At 57.5% G+C, this 26,909-nt stretch overlaps 1 protein-coding gene across 1 annotated transcript in view; it reads right to left on the bottom strand.

The window, feature by feature from the left end:
- CLPB (ClpB family mitochondrial disaggregase) overlaps positions 1–26,909 on the bottom strand; it is a gene marked incomplete at both ends in the record, with an annotated part of 55,326 nt that overhangs the window by 14,605 nt on the left and 13,812 nt on the right. Inside the window, 3 exon segments of the mRNA XM_079545947.1 lie at positions 276–373; positions 10,789–10,917; positions 16,751–16,854. Coding sequence (XP_079402073.1) covers positions 276–373; positions 10,789–10,917; positions 16,751–16,854 — 331 coding nt within the window.

Below are 26,909 nucleotides of genomic sequence, written 5' to 3'. Positions count from 1 at the left end.
AACTTCCAAGTCCTCTTCACTTCACGTTTCCCAAAGGCAAACTGAAATCCCCAACCTGCAGAGCGGCAGCCTGACGTGGCGCAACGCGGCGCCGCTCGTGCTCTCGTTCCCAGGGCAGCAGGGAGCATTCCCAGCCCCAAGCTGGGGGGCAAAGCGGGGCTCCCCACCCCCTGACGGCTCCTGCTGATGGAGAACAGCAGCTCCTACCTCAGCCGGGTCCCCAGGGATCTCCGATCCCGCGCGGAAGAAGCGCCGCGCTGCGAAGCTCAGCTCACCTTTGCCTCCGATGCCTTCAGGAGGTTCATCACCTCCCCCTCGCGGGCGTAATCCAGCGGCGTGTGGCCCATCTCGTTCTTCTGCAGGGGGTTGGCACCTGTTGGCAGTGAGAAAGGGAGGAGGTCAGGGAGCCCTGGGGCAGGGGGGGCGCGCAGCGCGTCTCCTGCGTGGATCTCCTGTTCTGACGTCCGCTCTGAGCACGCAGGGACAGTCCCAGGGGTTGCAGGGGAAAACCCCTCTCTTCTCTGGGATTACATTGGGAACGAAGAGCCAGTCGAGCCCAGAGACTGAACTGCTGTGGGGAGCTGCGAGGGGGCCGGCAGAGAACTGAACCTGCGTGGTGAGAACCAACTGGTCCCAGTTCTGTGCTGGGAAGCAGCGGAGCGGGTGCAAAGAGCTGGGCAGGCCAAGGTCAGGAGGCAGAGATGTGGGGAAATAGGGGAGACACGAGTGTGGCACAAGGGGAATAAGAGGGACACCAGTATGGCACCAAGGGAATAGGAGGGACACAAATATGGCACCAAGGGAACAGGAGGGACACAAATATGGCACCATGGGAATAGGAGGGACATGAATATGGCACCAAGGGAATGAGAAGGACACAAACATGGCACCTGGGAATGGGAAAGAGAGCAATATGGCACCATGGGATGCCCAGTGATGCAGCCCTGGCTCCTGGGAATGAGCCACATCTGAGGGCACAGCAGCCACGTGGGCTGGGTGAGCCGGGAGCAGGGAGCTGAGCGCTGCTGAGCGCTGGCACTGGGGACCCACATCTGCCTACAGAGTGCAAAATGCCCTCCCCAAACATCCGGCACCGAGTGATTTCCAGCTCCAGCCTTGTCACGGCGGACGAGGGAGCCAACAGGGGATGGGATGCAGCACGGGGCCGGCGCATGCCATGGGGTTGGGGATGCCATAGGGTTGGGGATGCAAAAGGGTCGGGGATGCCATAGGGTCGGGGATGCCATAGGGTCAGGGATGCCATAGTGTTGGGGATGCCATAGTGTTGGGGATGCCATGGGGTCGGGGATGCCATGGGGTTGGGGATGCCATGGGGTCGGGGATGCCATAGGGTCGGGGATGCCATGGGGTTGGGGATGCCATAGGGTCAGGGATGCCATAGGGTCGGGGATGCCATAGGGTCGGGGATGCCATGGGGTCGGGGATGCCATGGGGTCGGGGATGCCATAGGGTTGGGGATGCCATGGGGTCGGGGATGCCATGGGGTTGGGGATGCCATGGGGTCGGGGATGCCATGGGGTCGGGGATGCCATGGGGTTGGGGATGCCATAGGGTCGGGGATGCCATGGGGTTGGGGATGCCATGGGGTTGGGGATGCCATAGGGTCAGGGATGCCATAGGGTCGGGGATGCCATAGGGTCGGGGATGCCATAGGGTTGGGGATGCCATGGGGTCAGGGATGCCATAGGGTCGGGGATGCCATAGGGTCGGGGATGCAAAAGGGTCGGGGATGCCATAGGGTCGAGGATGCCATAGGGTCGGGGATGCCATGGGGTTGGGGATGCCATAGGGTCAGGGATGCCATAGGGTCGGGGATGCCATAGGGTTGGGGATGCCATGGGGTCGGGGATGCCATGGGGTCGGGGATGCCATGGGGTCGGGGATGCCATAGGGTTGGGGATGCCATGGGGTCGGGGATGCCATGGGGTTGGGGATGCCATGGGGTTGGGGATGCCATAGGGTCGGGGATGCCATGGGGTTGGGGATGCCATGCGGTCGGGGATGCCATGGGGTTGGGGATGCCATGGGGTTGGGGATGCCATAGGGTCAGGGATGCCATAGGGTTGGGGATGCCATGGGGTTGGGGATGCCATAGGGTTGGGGATGCCATGGGGTCGGGGATGCCATGGGGTTGGGGATGCCATAGGGTCAGGGATGCCATAGTGTTGGGGATGCCATAGTGTTGGGGATGCCATGGGGTCGGGGATGCCATGGGGTTGGGGATGCCATGGGGTCGGGGATGCCATAGGGTCGGGGATGCCATGGGGTTGGGGATGCCATAGGGTCAGGGATGCCATAGGGTCGGGGATGCCATAGGGTCGGGGATGCCATGGGGTCGGGGATGCCATGGGGTCGGGGATGCCATAGGGTTGGGGATGCCATGGGGTCGGGGATGCCATGGGGTTGGGGATGCCATGGGGTCGGGGATGCCATGGGGTTGGGGATGCCATGGGGTTGGGGATGCCATAGGGTCGGGGATGCCATGGGGTTGGGGATGCCATGGGGTTGGGGATGCCATAGGGTCAGGGATGCCATAGGGTCGGGGATGCCATAGGGTCGGGGATGCCATAGGGTTGGGGATGCCATGGGGTCAGGGATGCCATAGGGTCGGGGATGCCATAGGGTCGGGGATGCAAAAGGGTCGGGGATGCCATAGGGTCGAGGATGCCATAGGGTCGGGGATGCCATGGGGTTGGGGATGCCATAGGGTCAGGGATGCCATAGGGTCGGGGATGCCATAGGGTTGGGGATGCCATGGGGTCGGGGATGCCATGGGGTCGGGGATGCCATGGGGTCGGGGATGCCATAGGGTTGGGGATGCCATGGGGTCGGGGATGCCATGGGGTTGGGGATGCCATGGGGTTGGGGATGCCATAGGGTCGGGGATGCCATGGGGTTGGGGATGCCATGCGGTCGGGGATGCCATGGGGTTGGGGATGCCATGGGGTTGGGGATGCCATAGGGTCAGGGATGCCATAGGGTTGGGGATGCCATGGGGTTGGGGATGCCATAGGGTTGGGGATGCCATGGGGTCGGGGATGCCATAGGGTTGGGGATGCCATGGGGTCGGGGATGCCATGGGGTCGAGGATGCCATAGGGTCAGGGATGCCATAGGGTCGGGGATGCCATGGGGTTGGGGATGCCATAGGGTCGGGGATGCCATAGGGTCGGGGATGCCATGGGGTCGGGGATGCCATGGGGTTGAGGATGCCATGGGGTCGGGGATGCCATAGGGTTGGAGATGCCATCCTCGGGGCTTTCCCTTCCCGACGGCCGAGGGTCGGTCCTCCACCCCCCGGCACTATCAATAACGGCCGTCCATCCCATATCGGCCTAATCCCCCCCCCGTTAATGGCTTTGACGACTTGACTAATTGCTGCAATAATTGATAGAACCCGGCTCGTCCCAACCGGTCGATCCCCACCTCCAGCACCGCCGCCATAAATAACGCTGTCACCCCCCCTTCCCCCCCCGCTAACGGCGCAGCGCCGCGGCCGGCCGCCTGACCTCGCCGCCCCGCCACCACCCACGCCGCCATAATGGGAGGCCATTCGTCACCTCCTGCCGCTGTCACGGAGCCAACACCTGGGCAGCACCTCGGGCTGTGCTTCCCGCACCTCCTGCACGCGTGAGGAGGCCCCAGCTTATCATATTTGATGAATGGCGCGGCGCCTCACCACCAGCGCCCGCGCGCCACGCAGGAGCAGCTGCGGAAGGTCACTCATTGGGGAAATATGTTTCTGCCGGTGGTATCGAAAAAAGTTTAGCGGAGTGACAGGCCTCAATTTTTCAAATTTTATTAACTCCATCCCCTTAACCATTTGTCTTGAATTCCTTCAGATTAGGGAGAAGTGTCAATAGAGCGCGGGATGCGGCGCCGGTAGCCGCCTTCGCCGTGCCGGGGGGCGGTGGGGAGCAGCAGAGCTCCTGGCAGCAGCTGGCCGCGGCTGGACCCGCGTCCTCACTCCTCGTCCTGCATCCTTATCCTTGGCCTCCGTCCTTGTGCCGTCCTCCATCCTCACTCCTTGTCCTCCATCCTTATTTCTTGTTCTCCATCCTTATTCCTTGGCCTCCATCCTTGTGCCCTGTCCTCCATCCTCACTCCTTGTCCTCCATCCTTATTTCTTATTCTCCATCCTTATTCCCTGTCCTCCATCCTTGTGCCCTGTCCTCCATCCTCACTCCTTGTCCTCCATCCTTATTTCTTATTCTCCATCCTTATTCCCTGTCCTCCATCCTCACTCCATGTCCTCCATCCTTACTCCATGTTCTCCATCCTTATTTCTTGTTCTCCATCCTTATTCCCTGTCCTCCATCCTTGTGCTCTGTCCTCCATCCTTGTGCTCTGTCCTCCATTCTTGCCATGTCCTCCATCTGTACACCCTGTTCTCCATCCTTACTCCATGTCCTCCATCCTTATTCCCTGTCCTCCATCCTTGTTCTCTGTCCTCCATCCTTACTCCCTGTCCTCCATCCTTGTGCCATGTCCTCCATCCGTACACCTTGTCCTCCATCCTTAGTCCTTGCCCTCCATCCTTATCCTTCTCCTCCATCCTTATTCCTTCTCCTCCATTCTTATTCCTTCTCCTCCATCCTTATTCCTCGTCCTCCATCTTTACCCCCTGTCCTCCATCCTTATTCAATGTACTCTAACCTTACTCCTTGTCCTCCATCCACGTCCTCCATCCTTATTCTCTGCCCTCCATCCTTATTTCTTGTCATCCATCTTTGTGCCATGTCCTCCATCCTTGCTCCTCATCCTCCATCCTCACTTCATATCCTCCATCCTTACTCCATGTCCTCCATCCTTATTTCTTGTACTCCATCCTTACTCCCTGTCCTCCTTTCTTATACCTTGTCCTCCATACTTATTCCTTGTCCTCAATCTTTGCTCCCTGTCCTCTGTCCCTGTCCTCCATCCTTACTCCTTGTCCTCCATTCTTGTCCTCCATCTTTGCTCCCTGTCCTCCATCCTTACTCCTTGTCCTCCATCCCTGTCCTCCATCCTTATTCCTTGTCCTCCATCCCTGCCCTCCATCCCTGCCCTCCATCCCTGTCCTCCATCCTTACTCCTTGTCCTCCATCCCTGTCTTCCATCTTTGCTCCCTGTCCTCCATCCTAACTCCTTGTCCTCCATCCCTGTCCTCCATCCCTGCCCTCCATCCCTGTCCTCCATCCTTACTCCTTGTCCTCCATCCCTGTCTTCCATCTTTGCTCCCTGTCCTCCATCCTAACTCCTTGTCCTCCATCCCTGTCCTCCATCCCTGTCCTCCATCCCTGCCCTCCATCCCTGTCCTCCATCCTTACTCCTTGTCCTCCATCCCTGTCCTCCATCCCTGCCCTCCATCCCTGTCCTCCATCCTTACTCCTTGTCCTCCATCCTTACTCCTTGTCCTCCACCCTTACTCCTTGTCCTCCCCCTTGCCCCAGAGAGGCAGAATGGACCTCACTTCACCAGCAACCCACAGGGGCACCCAGAGAGCTACGTCCCTTCAAAGACTGGATGCAGAGAAGCCTGGGAGAACCTCTGGGAGCAGGACGAGGAAATGTTCACCACCCTGATGTCCTCCTCTGTCCCCACACTGAAGTGACTGGGCAAATCTTCTGTGCAGAAGTCAGCACAGCTTCAGCCTGGCGCACACAGAACACCGTTCCCACCAGCAAAAAGCCACCTCCAGTCTCCCAGAGCTCTTCTCAATTCACAGCAACTTCAAAACTCATTTTACTGAGGGCTCCTCAAGGTCTCCTGGGTCCCTCCAGGTCATCCCAGCCCCTTCCTGGGTCCCCCCCAGCCCAGCAGCGCAGAGCCAACGATGCTGGAGCCTGGATGAAACCCTCTCGACTCACTTTTCTGGTGAAGCAAACTGAATCCTAGCAAGGGGGGCACTGGAAACGCACCGGTCCGCAGCGGGTCCCATCTCCCCGTGGCTGCGTTCCATCACCAAAGAGGCAGGGTGAGCTGTGGGGAGCAGCCCCCGGCACCCGCTGGGATCGCAGAGTGCCAACAGCCGTCAGCTCTGACAAGGACTGACACTCTGATTGCTGCACACGGCCAGTTACGGTAATACGAAAGGACTCCTGTCCTCCTGAGCCTCCCGTGATTGAATTAGCATGATCACCCTTTTTTCCAGTAACGCAGACCTGTTTGTTTGGTTTCTTTTTAATCAATAAGACGCGTCGTTTGCAGGAGGTTTGGATCATGCCGCGTTAATACGAGCCTGTGAGCCTGACCCCCCCTCCTCACACCTCCATCTGTTTCAGTGGGCGCCGTTCTGCTCACTGGATGTGGATGCTGAGCTCTGCTGAGGATCTGCCCCTGATCCCAGCCCAAAGGAATGTGAGCAACGCTCCCCAGAGGAGCAGCAAGGGAAAAAGAATGGTGCCTTCCAGGTCAAGTTTGGGCATTGGACCAGACAGGGGTTGGAGATCGATGATCCTTGAGGTCCTTTCCAACCTGAGCCATTTTATGACCTTGGAAGGTGCCTTCCAACCCAAATGATGGAACGCATGGATGGGAATCCATGAGGCACAGCAGGGATCCAGCAGGGTGAATCCAGCATGGTGAATCCAGCATGGTGAATCCAGCAGGGTGAATTGGGCAGGGTGAATCCAGCAAGGTGAATCCAGCAAGGTGAATCCAGCAGGGTGAATCCGGCAGGGTGAATCCAGCAGGGTGAATCCAGCAGGGTGAATCCAGCAAGGTGCCTCCTGCTCCCAGCGATGGCGGCTGGACAGCCCAAAGCAACGCCGTGGGGGAGAACCAGAAGTGATGGGGTGCTAAAGATGTCCGCAACAGCCAAGTTGGAAAGTAAAGAACAGGAATTTGTAGAAGGATGCAGGCCAACGCTGAAGAGCGAGGCTCGGCTACAGCTTCTACCAACGCCGGTCGGCGAGGTTGTATGGGACACAACATATGGGACACGGTCAGCACGTGTGGTGGGGATGGGCTTGGGGATCTTGGAGGTCATTTGCAACCACGATGGCTTCACGGTTCAGTCAATGCACAACAGGGGTCGGCAGGTGAGCTCCATTTTGCTGCCTGAGAGACTACGGATGTAGGGGAGGGCTGCGCCAGGCAACCAGAATCAGTGACATGTGAGGTCCTTGTCCTCCATCCTTGCTCCTTGTCCTCCATCCCTGTCCTCCATCCTTGTCCTCCATCCCTGTCCTCCATCCTTGTCCTCCATCCCTGTCCTCCATCCTTGTCCTCCATCCTTGCTCCATCCTCCATCCTTACTCTTTGTCCTCCATCCTTGCTCTGTCCTCCATCCTTACTCCTTGTCCTCCATCCTTGTCCTCCATCCTTGCTCTGTCCTCCATTCTTACTCCTTGTCCTCCATCCCTGTCCTCCATCCTTGTCCTCCATCCTCCATCCTTACTCCTTGTCCTCCATCCTTGTCCTCCATCCTTGCTCCATCCTCCATTCTTACTCCTTGTCCTCCATCCCTGTCCTCCATCCTTGTCCTCCATCCTCCATTCTTACTCCTTGTCCTCCATCCCTGTCCTCCATCCTTGTCCTCCATCCTCCATCCTTACTCCTTGTCCTCCATCCTTGTCCTCCATCCTTGCTCCATCCTCCATTCTTACTCCTTGTCCTCCATCCCTGTCCTCCATCCTTGTCCTCCATCCTCCATCCTTACTCCTTGTCCTCCATCCTTGTCCTCCATCTTTACTCCTTGCCCTCCATCCCTGTCCTCCATCCTTGTCCTCCATCCCTGTCCTCCATCCCTGTCCTCCATCCTTGCTCCGTCCTTCATCCTTACTCCTTGTCCTCCATCCTTGCTCTGTCCTCCATTCTTACTCCTTGTCCTCCATCCCTGTCCTCCATCCTTGCTCTGTCCTCCATCCTTACTCCTTGTCCTCCATCCTTGCTCTGTCCTGCATCCTTACTCCTTGCCCTCCATCCCTGTCCTCCATCTTTGCTTCCTGTCCTCCATCCCTGTCCTCCATCTTTGCTTCCTGTCCTCCATCCTTACTCCTTGCCCTCCATCCCTGTCCTCCATCCTTACTCCATGTCCTCCATCCGTCTTCCATCTTTGCTCCCTGTCCTCCATCCTTACTCCTTGTCCTCCACCCCTGTCCTCCATCCTTGCTCCGTCCTCCATCCAATGCAGGCCTTGGAGGTCTCCTCCTCCATCATTCTACGACTCCACGACTCGGGATCTCCTTTCTTAGGTGTCTTAGAGGACAGTGCTGGTGCCCAGGAAATCCTCTGTCCTTCTCGATCCCTTACAGAACAAGCTGGCCAACCTGCCCCCTCCCACCTGATGCCATTGGGCTGGAGGCGGCTGCTGCCCACCTCCCACCTCCAGTCTGCACAGCAGCACGACGGCAAGGGAAACCAAACCAAACCAAAGAACCCCCACCTTTCCCTCTCTCCACGTGTGCAGAGCGATTAAATTCACAGCAAGCACGATGCCACCGTGCCCAGAAATACCCTGAGAGGGATCCATTTGCTCCCCTGCCCTACGGGGAAACCATCCTTAAGCACTCGGCCACCGCCAGAGCTGCGCTCGACTTATTGCTCTCGCCACGTTAAGCTGCAGTGCTGCGAGATGATTGGTTTTTCAATCCCAGTCTCCCAGGATTTTAATTACTGGTCTGGCACGGCCGGGAGTGGAGCCTGCTGCGGTCGGACGGAAGGGTCGATACGCCGTCCCGGAACATATTGAGCCACGGTGCTCACAGACTCTATTGCGCTATTTAATCATTTTTTTGTGCAAAATTTACAGCGCGGCAGAAGGGATCAATACTGAATTTATCACATTCCCTTGTAAATATGAGCACGGAAAGGGGAAAAGTGTCTCAGGCTCTCCTGGCCAACAGCTGGCCGGGGGTGGGTGGGTGCTGACTGCAGCTGCAGCACGGCGCCGGGGGGTTTGGGGGGACGCAGGGGGCCGCCCAGTGCTGTTCCTGCATCCATGGGGCGAGGACAGGCCTGGCGTGGGGCTGTGCTCACACCAGCTCAAGACCAACGGGTCCTCGGCTCCAGCTGGGACAAGGCAGAAGCAGAGCAGCTCGCAGCTCTCCTTTCCCCTGGCTGAGCTGTGGGCAGCAGGTGGAAGCGCTCAGAGCAGCGGCCCAGGAGGGAAGGCAGCGCTCCGCTCACCGCAACTTTTGCTCAGTGGAAGAGCATTTTGCTAAGGGAGGCGACCTCAGAGCCTTCACCAGAACAAAAAGCAGCACAGGGGTGACGGAGGGGGGGGGGAGGTGCCCCTGGCAGGGCTCAGCTCCATCCCTGCTTCCCCAAATCACCGAGGTGACGGTGGCACATCAGCATGGAGGACTGAGATCCGGAAGGGTGCTGAGCTTCACCTGCCTGCAGAAAGCAGGCCTTGGAAGAGGGGCTTTCGTGCAGCACATCGAAACGGCGCCCTCAGAGAAGCGAGGGGCTTCCGTGTCTGGCTGGAGGCCCCCTCCTCTCCCCCCCCTCCTCCCCTCCCAGCAAACAAAAAGCCCCCGGATCGATCGCGCTGGTGCACAGCGGCTCACACCCACTCCTTCACATGCAGGAGGACATTGATGGTGTCAGCTCAGGTCGGGAGGCTGTGAAATGTCACCAGCGAGGACAGCGGGATGCCTCGCGCTCTGCTGGGCACGCACATGCTGACCACTGGGGGAGGAGGTCCAGAGGGGTCAGCGAGTCACTGAATGGGGCACAAAGGGGCAGGGGGCTTCCCCTATAGAGGCACGGCGGGGGCTGCTGGGGATGGGGGGTGGGGGGGGGAGTTGGCAGTTAATGGCTTTGGCCCTGAGGGCATCGGGCTAGGAAGTGCTGGGGAGAGTAAATGGACGCTTGGTTAAAATACAGGCAGGTGTGGAGGGCGAGGGGGACTGATCTGTGTCCAGCAGGCAGGAAACGTCCCGCTCGGGAGGAGGGGGGGGGGGGAGGCACCCCATTGAGGAGCTGTGGGACGCCCCAAAAAGGGGAGGAAAGGGCTGGAGCTGGGAGGATCCACTGCATGGAATCGCGGGTTGGGTTGGAGGGGCCTCAGGGAAGAGGGAGACGTGTTGGATCGAGCAAGAAAACCATCGCAGAATCACGTAATGGTTTCTGAGCTGGAAGGGATCGCGGAAGGCCGCCTGGTCCAGCTCCAGCCCCGATCTCCCCTCTTCTACTTTGAAACCATTTCCCCACGTCCCATCGCAACAGAGAATCGAAAATTGCCATCCTAAGAACTTTGGTGCTCGCACAAACACAGCCCTGCAGGCGCTGCGGCAGCCACACAGTTTGCTGCGCGTCTTTTTCCTGGAGCTCTGAGGTCAGGCGTTGCTACAAACAGGGCTCCCATTCAGAGAGGCGACGGCAGCTCCAGCACGCAGCCCAGGCACCCAGGCAGCCGTGCAAAACCAGCCCTGTGCACCGTGGTGGTGATGGCACTGGGGTGGGCAGCACTGCCCGGCTCCGGTTCTGCGCGCCGGTGTGACGGAGAAGCACGTCATCGTGGGGAAGGAGTGGTGGGAGGGTAAACGTGAGACCCGTTGGCATGGCAGCACATCTCTGCTCTGTTAGCTGAGCGCCTCCTTCCCCTCTGCTAAAGGAGCGGGGCTGCGTATGAACCCAATTAAGGAGTGTTTATGTCGGAGAACCAGGAGCTCAGGCTCCCAACTCAAAGCGTTCTGCGATGGCGCAGCCAGAGACGGCGCGGAACGGAGACCGAGAGCTGAAAGCAAGCAGCAAATCGCGCCTCCTCCTCGAGACGGAGCGGCGCGCCTCGCACTGTGCCCCCCAAGTGTGGGTCAGAGCCGCAGGCCGTGCCACCCACCTGCCTCCAGCAGCATCCTGACGCTCAGGTAGTCGTCGGCCAGCACGGCGTAGTGCAGGGCTGTGCAGCCACGGAAGCTGGCACGGACGTTCAGGCGGTTGTTGAACTCATCCTCGCGGGTCACGAGGACTGCAAGGAAGAAAAGATGTGGGTCAGAGAGCTGAGGAGCACAAGCTTCCGTCTCCAGGCTGCCCCCCATTCTTTGGGGCCCGCGGTTCCTGCCCCGTGGGCTCTGCGTGCTGCCGGGATGGGAATAATTCACAGTAACGCATTTTACAGCTCGCTGGAAAGCCTGGAAGTCCCAAAGCAAATGCAATTACCCCGAGCCTGGCAGGTTTTGTGAAACCAGACCGAGAAACTGCAAGGCTGCTCTGAACAGAAACCGGTGCTTTCTGAAGCTGATTAATTAGATTCGTTTCCTTCCCTTGAGCCCCACTGAATGCCAATGTGCAGCGATACCTGTGTGCAGCTCCCACCCGTCCCCAGGCCCAGCCTGCTTGGCCTTTTTGGGGGGTAAATCCCTACTTTGGGGCAGTCAGGCTGCATGTCACCACGTGTGCAGGGTTGGGGATGCTCTGCATCAGGAGGCAGGCTAGGAAACTTCCTGAGATGTTAGCTGTCCTGTAACCATCGGAAATCAACAGCAGCAACAGCATCTGTCTGTAGGGACCGACGCTGACAGCGCAAAGAGGTCGTTTCCAACCTCAGCGACTCCACGAGCGGCACGGCGGGGATGGGGGGCATTTGGACTTGGTGATTTCAGAGGTCGTTTCCAACTTTAGTGACCCTCTGACTCTAGAAGCAAACACAGTTTGGATGGGTCGGCCATCGACTTGACAATCTCAGGGGTCTTTTCAGGACTTTGTGACCTCAGAGCTCATTTCCAACCTTGATGATTCTATAGAATCATAGACCGGGTGGGGATGGATGGCTGGCGGTTCTGCTCGATGCTCTCAGAGGTTGTTTCCAATCTTAACGACTCTTGGATTCTGTGTGAGCACGGTGCGGACGGCTGGGCCGTTGGATTTGATGATCTTTGAGATCTGGTCCGGAGCTGACATTCTTAGATGTCATTTTCAACCTCAGGGCCCTATGAACGGACGAGGTGGGGATGGGCTGGGGGTTGGACTTGACCATCTTAGAGGCCTTTCCCAAGCTCAGTGACTTTGATTCTACAAATGGACACGATGGGCACTGGCTGACTGTTGGACCTGATGGTTTTAGGGGTCATTTCCAAGCTTAACGACTCCCTAATTCTACCAGCAGACAATGTGGGGATGTGTTGGCCACTGGACTTGACAATCTTAGGGATGGTTTCCAAACTTGACCATCTTAGAGGCCTTTCCCAAGCTCAGTGACTTTGATTCTACGAATGGACACGATGGGCACTGGCTGACTGTTGGACCTGATGGTTTTAGGGGTCATTTCCAAGCTTAACGACTCCCTAATTCTACCAGCAGACAATGTGGGGATGTGTTGGCCATTGGACTTGACAATCTTAGGGATGGTTTCCAAACTTGACCATCTTAGAGGCCTTTCCCAAGCTCAGTGACTTTGATTCTACAAATGGACACGATGGGCACTGGCTGACTGTTGGACCTGATGGTTTTAGGGGTCGTTTCCAAGCTTAACAACTCCCTAATTCTACCAGCAGACAATGTGGGGATGTGTTGGCCACTGGACTTGACAACCTTAGGGATCGTTTCCAAACTTGACCATCTTAGAGGCCTTTCCCAAACTCAGTGACTTTGATTCTACGAATGGACACGATGGGCACTGGCTGACTGTTGGACCTGATGGTTTTAGGGGTCATTTCCAAACTTAACGACTCCCTAATTCTATCAGCAGACAATGTGGGGATGTGTTGGCCACTGGACTTGACAACCTTAGGGATCATTTCCGAACTTGACCATCTTAGAGGCCTTTCCCAACCTTAATGACTTTGATTCTACAAATGGATACGATGGGCACTGGCTGACCGTTGGACCTGATGGTTTTAGGGGTCGTTTCCAAGCTTAACGACTCCCTAATTCTACCAGCAGACACCGTGGGGATGCGTTGGCCATTGGACTTGACAATCTTAGGGATGGTTTCCAAACTTGACCATCTTAGAGGTCATTTCCAACCTCGGCGACTCTACGAGCAGCCATGGTGAGGATCAGTTGGCAGCCAGACCTGGTGCTCTTCGAGGTCACTGCCAGCCTTAACGAGGCTTTGATGCTACGAACAAAGGTGGTGAGGACGGCTGGCGGTGGGACGAGATGAGCTTAGAGATCTTTCCCAACCTTGGCGATTCTATGAGCAGACATGGTGAGGATGAGCCGGCGGTTGGACCTGGCGATCTCAGAAGTCATTCCCAACCTTAATGGGCCTTTGACTCTACGGGTGGACGAGGTGGGGATGGGTCGGCCATGGGACTTGGCAATCTTGGAGATCTCTTCTGGACTTGATGATCTCAGAGGTCATTTCCAACCTTAATGACTCCCTAATTCTATCAGCAAACACGGTACGGATGGTTGGCAGTTGGACTTGACCATCTTAGAGGCCTTTCCCAAGCTCAGTGACTTTGATTCTACAAATGCACACGATGGGCACTGGCTGACCATTGGACCTGATGGTTTTAGGGGTCGTTTCCAAGCTTAACGACTCCCTAATATTACCAGCAGACAATGTGGGGATGGGTTGGCCATTGGACTTGACAATCTTAGGGATGGTTTCCAAACTTGACCATCTTAGAGGCCTTTCCCAACCTTAATGACTTTGATTCTACAAATGGACACGATGGGCACTGGCTGACTGTTGGACCTGATGGTTTTAGGGGTCGTTTCCAAGCTTAACGACTCTTGGATTCTACCAGCAGACACCGTGGGGATGCGTTGGCCGTTGGACTTGACAATCTTAGAGATCTCTTCTGGACTTGATGATCTCAGAGGTCATTTCCAACCTTAACGACTCTCGGATTCTATCAGCGAACACGGTACGGATGGTTGGCTGGTTAGACTTGATGGCTGGCTGGCCGGACTCTATTTTAGAGGTCTTTTCCAACCTCGATGACTCCGTGGTTGTAGGGAATGGCAATGCCAGCTGCTGGCACTGTCAGGGACTGCAGCTCTGGGAAGACGGAGCATCAGGAAGGCCAGCGGGTGCAAACTGATGCTCTGCACCGCGGCTGCCCCCAAAGAACTGAGAAGACCTGAGAAGCTGAGCCCAGAGAACGCTGCGGCGCGTAGCTGATGCCGCTCCAGCCCAACATCTCCACTAACGAACCCGCAGCAGATCAATTAACACCCCGGCTCCTTCCCTTCCCCGGGTCTTCGCTCCGAGAGAACCGGGTGAGGACGTGTCTACTTATTTATTTGTCGTCATTTCCTACCCGGGGAGGAGCAGGATAATGAACTGCGTGCGTCAGGGAAGATGAATCTGAGATACTAGGGAGCAGTGCAGTAAAGAGATTAAAGCGTTATTATTGTTGGGTTTTTTTTCCCCCACGGTCCGTCGTGACAGCTCGGCCGTCATCTGTAAAAAATGTCTCCGAGAGAGATAATCATCGGAAACTCAATAAAGCGTCAGGGGAAGCCTGCTCTGCCATCCATCACCGGGTGCCTGGAAATTTTCAGCCCTCCGTCTCCCCTTCCTGCCATCCATATAAATGTCTGTAATATATTTGGAGCGGCACCCCCTCTCGATTTCGATGCTTTTATGAAAAAATATCGATAGGCGAAATATGTAAATGGGCGAAAAAAATAAATAAATACATAAAAAGGGGGGGGGGGGGGGAAAGAAAACCCCACAAAGGCAGTTTCTATCTCTTTCTCTCCCCTTCTGTTTTTTAAAATGCAACTGAATTTATTCTTTTTAATAAAACACGTCAAGCAAAGAATTAATGCAACTTCTCACGGCGCCGGCCTTATCTCCTCCGCACCCCAAAACTATATAACATTACGGAGGGATGAACGCAGACAAAAACAATTAACTTTATTGGTTGATGCACTTTGCCTTAAATAAAGTCTCCCCGCATGCATTATGGATCGGCATTCCACGGCTCGTTTTTTAATGTTGTTTCATGCATTTTGCATCCCTCGCTCTGATCTACGGGCGGCCCCACCTCCGGCACGCGGCAGGTCTGCGGGCCATGGCGAGGCCACGGCCAACCTCATCTCCTTCTACGGCTGGGTGAGCAGACTGGTAGATGAGGGAAAGGCTGCTGATGTGTCCACCCAGACTTCAGCGCAGCCTTTGGCACGGGCAGCCACAGCATCCTGCTGCACAAACTGGCTGCCCGTGGCCTGGGCAGTTTTAGCCTCCGTTGGATGAGGAGCCGGCTGAGGGCCGCGCTCAATGGCGGTGAATGGGGTGAAGCCCAGCTGTGCCCCATTTGCAGCGGGGTCCCCCTGGGGCCCATCCTGTTTCATGTCTTCATGGATGGCTCCGATGGAGGCATGGAGGGCATTGAGTGTGCAGTGACACCGAGCTGGGAGGTGGGGTGGATCTGCGTGAGGGCAGGGAGGCCCTGCACAGGGATCTGGATCAGCCGATGGCTGGGCCCAGGGGAACGGGATGAGGTGCAACAAGGCCCAGTGCCGGGGGCTGCGTGGGGGCACAGCAACCCCATGCAGCGCTGCAGGCTGGGGGATGAGTGGCTGTGAGTGTGAAGAGGAAAGGGAGCTGGGGGTGTTGGTTGGTGCTGGGCTGAACAGGAGCCCACAGTGTGCCCAGGTGGCCAAGAGGGCCAGCGGCAGCCTGGGCTGCATTAGGAATGGTGCAGCCAGCAGAGCAGGGAGGTGAGCATCCCCTGCACTCAGCTCTGCTGAGGCCGCACCTTGAGGGCTGGGTTCAGTTTTGGGCTCCTCACTGCAGGAAAGATGTTGAGGCCGTGCAGCGTGCAGAGAAGGGCAGCGAAATGGTGAGGGGTGTGGAGCACAGGGCTGATGAGGAGCTGAGGGAGCTGGGATTGTGGAGGGTGAGAAGAGGAGCTCAGGGGAGACCTGACTGCACTCTGCAACTGCATGGAGGGAGGCTGTGATGTCAAAGGGCCTGGCCTCTTCTCCCAGGCAATGAGCAGCACACAGGGCAATGGCTGCAAGTTGTACCAGCGGAGGTTTAGGTTGGACATGAGGCAGAACTGTTTCTCTCAGTGGTCAGGCATGCAATGGCTGCACAGGGAGGTGGGAGAGTCTCCATCCCTGACAGCGTTCAGGAGGCGCCTGGATGAGGAGCTGTGAGATGTGGTTTAGTGCTGGTGGTACTGGTAGCAATGGGAGGGGGGTTGGACTGGATGAGCTTGCAGGTCGTTTCCAACCTTGTGACTCTGTGATTCTGTGAGGGATGGGGGCAGAGATCGCCACCCTCGTCAGAACCAACTTTCTCCAGCTTCCATCACCCCTCTTTCACGGTTTGGAACCATTTCTGCCCGTCCCATCCCAGCAAAGCACAGCGGAACAGTCCGTCCCTTCCGTGCCACGGCCCTGGGGGTGTCTGTGCTGCCAAGGACGTGAGCAGCGGGTGAGCTGGCGGGCCCAACATCCCAGCTGGGGCTGGGGCCTGAAACACAAGCCAGGAAAAGCTAACAAGAGGCAGGCAGCTCTGTGCCATGCAGCCTTACTCACACCTGGACAATCCTGCTTCACTCAGGATCCGTTCCTAAGACCTGTGCTGCCCTCCCCTCCATGATGCTCAGTGGGACGGGGCTCCCATCTGCACTGCTGCGCTCTGGCCGAGGGAAAAGCTCTCTGTGGCACTGCAGGACTGCAGCTCAGCAGCGGCTCCGTGTTGTTTTCTCTCATCATCAGCCACCCCCCCCCCCAGCCTCCCACCGCCCGTCCGCCTGCACTGAAATGGAAGCTGAGGTGAAACGGAAACGAAAAACGAAGGCTGCTCCCAAAAGGCAACGCGGCAGCTTCCATTTCAAAGCCAGAGAAGAAACTTTAGGGGATCAGCGGAGCAGCATGCGAACAGCGTTTACCTTCCAAGGAATGGAGGCCTTTCTCCTTGGCGGTCTCATAGACGCTGCTGAAGTCGTCCCCAAGGTTTGGATCTGCGTTGGCTGCCAGCAGGACCTTCAGCACGCTGCCAGGAAGCACAGCACAAGTCAGGCAGAGGGCAAATGTGAGCGGTCAGTCAAAGAGGGAGCTCAGAAAGCAAAGAGTGGGGCAGGGAAGGCTCTGGGGTAGGGATCCTCATGGATGCCCCATCCCTGCAGGCACTGAGGCCAGGCTGGATGTGGCTCTGGGCAGCCAGGTTGGTGACCCCGCACACAGCAGGGGGTTGGAACTGGGTGATTATTAAGGTTCTTTTCAACCCAGGCCATTCTTTCATTCTGTGGCTGGGAGAGGCGGATGTGGGCTCACTCACACTCAGGGTTTCTGCACTGTGCCATTCGCCCCCAGCAGCCCCTCTGAGTCAGGGCAGCCCAAAAGAGGCACCTCTTGGGTACGACGCAGCTCAGCCTCTTCCTTGCCTATTTCTGCCCTCCCAGGAGGAAGCACCGCGCTCAGCACTTCAGCAATAGATTCCAATGGCAGCAATTATAGGGGTTCTGGAAGGAAAGCATCTGAGCGCTGCCCGAAGTTCAGTCAAACCTCCAGGAATCAGGCGGTCCGCATGAGATCGCCGCTGCAAAACAGCCCCGTCCCCTGCAGCCCAGCTCAGCAGCTGCCACCGCTGCTGGCAGGGATTTCATCTGAGCACCTCCAGCCTCTGCGCATCGCGACGTGTCGCTGCTATCAGCGTAGGACGGGGCAGTGAGCACAGCTGGGGCTGTGGGGGCCCCGTTTGGGGCTGTGGGTGCCCCCGTTCCCTGCAGGGAGTGGGACCAGACCGGCCTTTAAAGGATCCAACTCCAACCGTTCCACGAGAGATCGGCACACGAGCCACGCGTGGGAGGTTGGTGTGGACGCCCCCCGCCTGCTTCTGCACCCCGAATTGCATTTCTCACCGCCCCTGCAAGCGGCTTGAAGACGGTTCGTTTCTCATCTTTCTTCCTGGCTTCCAGCCTCCCCTGACAACTCGACAGCAAGGCGTCGCTTGGCATTCATCAGCCCTGACACGGCTGCGGGGCTGACAGCTCGCGCTGACACGTACCTGCAGGCTGCCCCCCTGTCAGCTCGCATTTAGGATTTAACGTAAGCTTCTCTCCCATTTACCCCATAAATGCATTAGCAGGAACGAAAGGTGGTTATTTGGCTCTTTGAATACGGTGCAATAGAGGCAAACTCCTTGCTGGTACAGCTTTGGAGGGTGTTTCAGCGGGCAGAGCACCGTGCTGGGAGCCAGGAGAGCCTCCAGCTCCTTGCCACGATCATATAAAGATCATTTATACCCACACAGAGCTCTTCTGTGACCCTACAGACCCCATTCAGACCCACACGGAGCTCATCCACATCCACACGGAGCTCCAGCCTCCAAGATCCCCCAGCCCGCTACATCAAACCACATCTCTCCCTGCCAGAATGCCCAGGAATCAGGAACATCTCCTAACATCCAAGCCGTCGGGCTTCACGCTGCAGGTTCCGATCTGCTCAAAGCTCTATAAAGCAGAGATCAGACACACATCCCTGACTTCACACAGCTGGGAGTTTACCAAGCCCCGATACGAATCCCTCACAGGCAAAACGCGGAGCTCCAAAAGCCCGGTGCTGCATGGCAGCTCTTTTCTCAGGCTGTGACCCGGCTCTGGGGCTACAGGAGATACGAGATACAGGAGAAACGAGCCCTGTGCAGTGCAGACAGGAGATACGAGCCCTGTGCAGTGCAGTCATGAGATACGAGCCCTGTGCAGTGCAGACACGAGATACGAGCCCTGTGCAGTGCAGACACGAGATACGAGCCCTGTGCAGTGCAGTCATGAGATACGAGCCCTGTGCAGTGCAGACACGAGATACGAGCCCTGTGCAGTGCAGACACGAGATACGAGCCCTGTGCAGTGCAGTGATGAGATACGAGCCCTGTGCAGTGCAGACATGAGATACGAGCCCTGTGCAGTGCAGTGATGAGATACGAGCCCTGTGCAGTGCAGACACGAGATACAAGCCCTATGCAGTGCAGACACAAGATACGAGCCCTGTGCAGTGCAGACATGAGATACGAGCCCTGTGCAGTGCAGTGATGAGATACGAGCCCTGTGCAGTGCAGACACGAGATACGAGCCCTGTGCAGTGCAGTGATGAGATACGAGCCCTGTGCAGTGCAGACATGAGATACGAGCCCTATGCAGTGCAGACAGGAGAAACGAGCCCTGTGCAGTGCAGACACGAGATACGAGCCCTGTGCAGTGCAGACACGAGATACGAGCCCTGTGCAGTGCAGACACAAGATACGAGCCCTGTGCAGTGCAGACACGAGATACGAGCCCTGTGCAGTGCAGACACAAGATACGAGCCCTGTGCAGTGCAGACACGAGATACGAGCCCTGTGCAGTGCAGACATGAGATACGAGCCCTGTGCAGTGCAGACACGAGATACGAGCCCTATGCAGTGCAGACACGAGATACGAGCCCTGTGCAGTGCAGACACGAGATACGAGCCCTATGCAGTGCAGACACAAGATACGAGCCCTGTGCAGTGCAGACATGAGATACGAGCCCTGTGCAGTGCAGTGATGAGATACGAGCCCTGTGCAGTGCAGACACGAGATACGAGCCCTGTGCAGTGCAGTGATGAGATACGAGCCCTGTGCAGTGCAGACATGAGATACGAGCCCTATGCAGTGCAGACACGAGATACGAGCCCTGTGCAGTGCAGACACGAGATACGAGCCCTATGCAGTGCAGACACAAGATACGAGCCCTGTGCAGTGCAGACATGAGATACGAGCCCTGTGCAGTGCAGACATGAGATACGAGCCCTGTGCAGTGCAGACACGAGATACGAGCCCTGTGCAGTGCAGTCATGAGATACGAGCCCTGTGCAGTGCAGACATGAGATACGAGCCCTATGCAGTGCAGACACGAGATACGAGCCCTGTGCAGTGCAGACACGAGATACGAGCCCTGTGCAGTGCAGACACGAGATACGAGCCCTATGCAGTGCAGACACAAGATATGAGCCCTGTGCAGTGCAGACATGAGATACGAGCCCTATGCAGTGCAGATATGAGATATGAGCCCCATGCAGCGCTGCAGGAGGCCTCTCTCCCATCCGAAGCAGCTCAGCTGAGTGTTATTAATAAAGGGCTGCCCTTCAGATGGCCAACAGGGAACCGTAGGGGTTGGAAGAGCCCGTTTTCCTGCTCCTGTTGGGGCACAGCCCCTGGTGCTGGCCGCCTCGAGGTGTGGGCACCACGGCCCGGGCCGCTCTGCAGCTCAGCCGCATGCTCAGCCCCGACGAGATGAGCCTTAACGAGCAACTTGCCCTTAGGTGAGAGGCAGCTGATGAACACCAACCCCGCGGGCAGCGCCGCACCGAAACTCTCCGTGCGCTTCCCATCGATGGAGGGGAAAAAGCTTTCCTGCCTTCGGTGGGTGGACGGACAGATTGTTAAGGATGAAATACATACGTGCATCCAATGCAGGACAGGGGGGGGAAATCGATGGGGAGATGGTCAGACGTGGCCTGGCTGCGCCGGGCAGCTGGGGTTGGTGAAGCACGAAGCCCGGTGATCCCCATGACCGTGAGTTATCGGCACAATGCTGCCCCGAGCCGGGGCACGGCCACAGGTCCTGCCCAGACACAAAGCCCCCCGGTGTGGTTAGATCTGAACTCTGTAAGGCTCAGCGGGGGCGCAGGGCTGCTGTTTGAGTGCAGGAGGTGCGGGAGCAGCCAGTGCTGCCTGACCTCCAGCATAGAAGAAGAGGGAGAGCGGCCATTTCAGCTCTGGCTGCGGCAGTGCAAGCGGGGCTGCAGACCCCCAGCCTGCCAACAGCAGGGCTGCGAGCCCACACACCTCACTGCAGGAGGAGAGCCGGAGAGTCGGTAGCACCAGCATCCCAACCTGGGGGCTGCAGCCCACGCGTGGCTCCTCGGAGCTCTGCCGAACCCCGCACGCCAGGCGCAGTGCCCAAGGCACCCAGGGATCGCACACAGCTCTGCTGCAGACGGCTCAGGATTGGTGGCCTGAAGTGAAAGGAGTTGAAAAAAAAAAAGGAAACGAAAAAACCCATCTGGAACGGATGTCTGTACCTAATATAGGTGAGGAGACTGCGCCCATCCATCACGTCGCTGCCCACAGACAGAAAGCAGCGGCACAGGGCTGCTCTCAGAACACACGGCCCGTACAAACCACCCCTGCAGCACGCGGCCCAGCAGCAGCGGGGCAGGGGGAGCTGGGGCCGAGCTCCTGAGGATGCCGCCGTCGGATCCGTGCTCAAAAGGAAGGGCTTGTGAGGGCGTGAGATGAGGTGCGAGCTGGGAAGGAGGGGGCTGAGCGTCCCCTCTGCGTCCAGCCCCATCCCAGAAATGCAGAGCCACAGAAACCGCTTTGGGTTTTCCTTTCTGTGAGCTCCGTGAGCTTTCAGCACGGCGCAAACCCCGCTGCGCTCTCAGCAAGCGCTGCATCCGAGCTTAATTACTGCAAGTCACTTAAAGGTGCAACGCCGGCAGGGGAAGGAGCCCCCAGCAGTGCTTCGGCACAGCCCATAAATCCTCCCTTCTCAAACAGGCGTCTTTCCAGCAGAATTAGGGAACTGCTTTGGAACAGGTCTTGAAAAGGCACTCGGTAAGGGGCAGAACAGCAGGAATAACCACTGCACCAGCGGCACCCAGCGCAGCCCAAAACCAAGGCAGGGGCAGCGCACCAGGGCCGCTCTGCAGGCTGTTTGCAAGAGGAGAAAATGCTGGGTTGGAAAAGGAGACGGAGCCCAGCCATCCTGCTGGCACCGGGGATGGCAGCTGAAAGCTGCTGGCAGCTGACAGCCATCATCAACGTGCCGTGCTGAAATCGAGTTAAACATATGGATGAAGGTGTTTAATTGGGAGGGGGGGGGGCTGAGAGATCCAGAGCCGAAGGACAGGGCACGGAGATCAGCAGCAGCACGGCAGGCGCCTGGAAACGTCCCCCTGCTCTGAAAGGTGACTTTGGGAAGGGCAGCCTTTGGTTCCACCGCCCTGCTTTGCGGTGCGGCGAAGGGGTGGGAGAATAGAATCACCAAAAATGGATCCATTTTTTTCGGTATCTTTGCAACTCCATTCCTGGTTGACTTTGTTAATGTGACCCGAGGATTTCCAAAGGGAGAGCGCAGTCAGCTCCCAGAGAAAGAATCGGGTGGTCGGCTCTAAGAGCAACGAGAGCATGGCAACTCTAAGAGAATCGGGTGGTCAGCTCTAAGAGCAATGAGAGCATGGCAACTCTAAGAGAAGTAATCTGGTGGTCAGCTCCAAGAGAAATGAGTGGATGGCAACTCTAAGAGAATTGGGTGGTCAGCTCTAAGAGCAACGAGAGCATGGCCAACTTTAAGACAAGCAATTGGGTGGTCAGCTCCAAGAGAAATGAGTGGATGGCCAACTCTAAGAGAAATAATCGGGTGGTTGGCTCCAAGAGCAATGAGAGCATGGCCAACTCTAAGAGAATCGGGTGGTCAGCTCTAAGAGCAGTGAGAGCATGGCAACTCTAAGAGAAGCAATCTGGTGGTCAGCTCTAAGAGCAATGACTGGATGGTCATCTCCAAGAGACACAACTGGATGGCCAACTCCAAGAGCAGTGAGCGCATGGCCAACTCCAATAGAAACCCAGTCTCTTCAGCAGGGTTTGCCAGGACCTCTCCTACCCCAGAGGTGACCCCACGCCACCCATGGCTGTCTGGCAGTATCACAGCATCCCAGAACTGCAGGGGTTGGAAGGGAGCTGCAGAGCTCATGCAGTCCAACCCCCTGCCCCAGCCGTTCCTACAGCAGGTCGCACAGCTCGGCATCCAGGCAGGTTTGGAACATCTGCAGAGCAGGAGATGCCACCACCTCCATGGGCAGCCTGCTGCAGTGAACAGTGGGACCATAGAGACACGTTGGGACCCATAGGGACACGTTGGGACCCATAGAGACACATTGGGACCCATAGAGACACGTTGGGACCCATAGAGACACATTGGGACCCATTGGGACCCATAGAGACACGTTGGGACCCATAGACCCCACCACCTCCCTGGGCAGCCTGTTCCAGTGAACAGTGGGACCCATAGAGACACGTTGGGACCCACAGACTCCCCCCCTCCCTGCAGCCTGTTCCATTGCTCCTCTCCTCACTGCACAGCCGTTCCTTCGCACATTGCTGCACAACTTCCTATGCTGCAGTTTCCGGCCGTTTCCCCTCCTCCTGTCTCCACTCCCCACTGATCAGAGTCCATCCTCGCCATGCTGCCCCCCACACCTCAGATGCTGACAGACCTGGATCAGCTCCCCTCTCAGCCTTCTTTTCTCCATGCTGAACAGACCCAGCTCACCCAGCCTTTCCCCATAGCAGAGATGCTCCAGGCCCCTCGCCATCTTGGTGGCCCTGCGCTGGACTCTTCCAAGAGCTCCCTGTCTGTTTTGTGCTGGGGAGCCCAGAACTGGACGCCGTGCTCCAGATGAGGCCTCAGCAGGGCAGAGCAGAGGGGGAGGATCGCCTCCCTCGACCTGCTGGCCACGCTCTGTGCAATGCACCCCAGGACGCCATTGGCCCTCTTGGCCACAAGGGCACACTGCTGGCTCATGGCAACCTGTCGTCCACCAAGACACCCAGGTCCCTCTCATCCCCCATCCTGTACCGCTGCATGCCGTCATTCCTCCCCAGATGCAAGACTCCACACTTGCTGTTGTTAAACCCCATCTGGTTTCTTCCTGCCCAGCTCTCATCCTGCCCAGCTCTCGCTGAATGGCAGCACGGCCTGCAGCCAATCCTCCCAACTTCGTCTCATCACAAACTTGCTGAGGGTGGCCACCATCCCCTCCTCAAGGCCATTGATGAAGATGTTGAACAAGGACCCAGCACGGAGCCATGGGGGACACCGCTGCTCACAGGCCTCCAACCGGACTCTGCACGGCCAACGCCGACCCCCTGCACTCAACCCGCCAGCTCTCAACCCACCTCCCTGTCCACTCGTCCATCCCACACTTCCTCAGCTTTGTTATAAGGATGTGGTGGGGGACAGCATCAAAAGCCTTGCTGAAATCAAGGCAGACTGCATCCACTGCTCTGCCCCCATCCACCCAGCCAGAGACAACATCACCCAGGTTGGTCAAACACGACGTCCCCCTGGCGAACCCGTGCTGACTGCTCCTCATCACCTCCTTTTCTCCCAGCTGCTTGGAGATGGCATCCAGCACAGCTGTTCCATCACCTTTCCAGGACAGAGGTGAGGCTGACCGGCCTACGATTGCCTGGCTCTTCCTTCTCGCCCTGTTTGAAGCCCGCAGTGACGCTGGCTCTCCTCCAGCCTTCAGGCACCTCCCCCGTCCTCCAAGACCTCCCAAAGACGACCGAAAGCGGCTCAGCAATCCCCTCTGCCAGCTCCCTCAGCTCCCGTGGATGCATCCCATCGGGTCCCATGGATTTGGGAACACTGGTGCTGCCTGGGCGCTCCCGGACCACCTCTGCCCTGCCTGCAGGGAGGTCTTCCATTCCCCAGCCCCTCTCACTCACCTCCAGGGTCTCGGATTCCTGAGGGGGAGCTTTTGCACTGAGGACAGAAGCAAAGAAGGCATTCAGTATCTCCGCCTTCTCAGCATCCCCCGTTACCAGCACACCCCCGTCACTTAGCAGGGAGCCACATTCTCCCTAGTCTTCCTTTTACTGTTAACGTACTTAAAAAAGCCTTTTTTATGATCCTTTATCCCCTGCACCAGATTCAATTCCAGCTCTTCAGCCTTCCTCGTCGCATCCCTGCAGGCCCTGGTAACATTCCTGTATTCCTCCCAAGAGCTCAGACCCTTTTTCCACATTCCGTGGGCCTTCTTCTTCCCTTCCAGTTGGCCCACAAGCTCCTTGCTCACGCACACAGCTCTCCTGCCACCCTTTCCCCACGTCTTCCTCCCAGGGACGCCGCATTTCACGCTTCTGCTGCCCTTCGGGCAAAGCCTTGTGAAGAAATACACCTCAAGAACAGAAGTTTCTGTATTTATATCGTTAACTACACTTTGTGGGCCATCCCCCTTCACCCTCGCACCCCATCCCATCCACCAGCCTGGGCACCGGATGCCTCCGTGAGTGTTTTGCAGTGTGCCCTCGTGGCCAAGAGGGCCAACGGCGTCCTGGGGTGCATTGCACAGAGCGTGGCCAGCAGGTCGAGGGAGGCGATCCTCCCCCTCTGCTCTGCCCTGCTGAGGCCTCATCTGGAGTATTGCGTCCAGTTCTGGGCTCCCCAGCACAAAACAGACAGGGAGCTCTTGGGAAGAGTCCAGCGCAGGGCCACCAAGATGGTGAGGGGCCTGGAGCATCTCTGCTATGGCGAAAGGCTGGGTGAGCTGGGTCTGTTCAGCATGGAGAAGAGAAGGCTGAGAGGGGAGCTGATCCAGGTCTATAAATATCTGAGGTGTGGGGGCAGAATGGCGAGGATGGACTCTTTTCAGTGATGAGTGGAGACAGGAGGAGGGGAAACAGCTGGAAATTGCAGCATAGGAAGTTGTGCACAAACATGCGCAAGAACTTCTTTACAGTGAGGTGACGGAGCACTGGAACAGGCTGCAGGGAGGTGGTGGAGTCTCCTGCTCTGGAGATGTTCCAGACCTGCCTGGATGCCGACCTGTGCGACCTGCTGTAGGGAACCTGCTTTGGCAGGGGGGTTGGACTCCATGATCTCTGGAGGTCCCTTCCAACCCCTACAATTCTGTGATTCTGTTTTCCACCCCGTTTCAGGCCCGTTTTTCGGTAAGGGCCGTTCAGCGCGCCGCCTTTCTCACCGATCCGCTCTCAGCCTTTGCAAGACGGGGAGCCGCGTTCTGCTCCGCTGCTCACTCGGAATGGTCAGCAGCCGTCACGCTCCGCTGCCGAGCATTGTGCCCTGCTCAAGGCGGGAGGCTCGGCCGCGGAGCCGGGCAAACAACGGGGCCGGCTGCCGCTCGGACATCAAAGTTAAACAAACAGCCACGGCCCCCCTCCTCCATGCCCACGGCCGGCAGCTCCCCGAGGAGGTCACGGCTTTCAGCTTGTCACAGCACACATCAAAGTTGGCACCACACACGAACTCGGCACACGGATTGGAATCGCGTCGCCCGAGAGCGGATATTTCGGCCTTTGTGCTCGCCTTTAAGCCCGTGTTTTCACAAGTAATTAAGCTTTTCTGCTTATGAACTTGTGACTGAGTAAAGCGTCCCCGAGAGGTTGTAACATCAAAGCGCCTTCTCCCACGTCTGGCCCGCGTTTGCTCAAATTGGATTTCTCTTTCTCTCCCCCTTTCTTTTTTTTTTTTTTTTCCCCCCTTAAATGATAATAATAATAATAAAAAATCCCTAATTGAATTTAGCCGTAGACTGAATATATTTAGGAGTGCCTTTAAAAGGTTACAAGAAGCCACGGCGATCATCATGGGAACTGAGGAGGGAGGGCACAGCATTCGGCCCTTTCTGCTTCCTAAAGGTCGAGCATGAAAGGCCCAGCACGGCCCCAGGCTGGGGGGCAGCAGCTCCCATGGTGGCTCCCACATCGGCCCAGGGCTGCAGAGCCACCGGCCCGCAGCAACGGAGCCACGGGGGTCGGAAGGGACCTCAGGGACCTCAGAATCCAACCCCCCCCCCCCCCCTCCAAAGCAGGTTCCCTAGGGCAGGTGGCACTGGGAAGCACCTGGGTGGGTTTGGGGTGTCTCAGCTATTGCATCCCTGCCCTGTTCCCTGCCCAGCAGCTCCCTGTCTGTCTGTCTGTCTGTCTGTCCGGAGCAGGGCAGCTCAGCACGGGCGCAGTGCTCCACGTGTGGCTCCTCAGGGCAGAGAAGAGGGGAGGAGAACCTCCCTGCCCTGCTGGCCATGCTGTGTGCCACGCACCCCACGCTTCCATCGGCCTTCGTGGCCACCGCTGCTGCCTCACGGCCAGCCTGTGCTCAGCTGCTGGCCACCCGTTGGCCATCCAGGACATCATTCACCTTCTTGGCCACTGGGACACACAACTGGGTGATGGTCAGCCTGTGGCCAACCATTGGCCAAGCAGGACACCATCGGCCTTCTTGGCCACCAGGATGCACAGCTGGATGATGGTCAGCCTGTGCTCAGCTGCTGGCCACCCG

Source organism: Tetrao urogallus, assembly GCF_951394365.1.
Source record: "Tetrao urogallus genome assembly, chromosome: 1".
In the NCBI taxonomy this organism is placed as follows: Eukaryota; Metazoa; Chordata; class Aves; order Galliformes; family Phasianidae; genus Tetrao; species Tetrao urogallus.
Note: the sequence above shows the minus strand (reverse complement) of the source record. Positions and strands in the feature narration are given on the sequence as shown.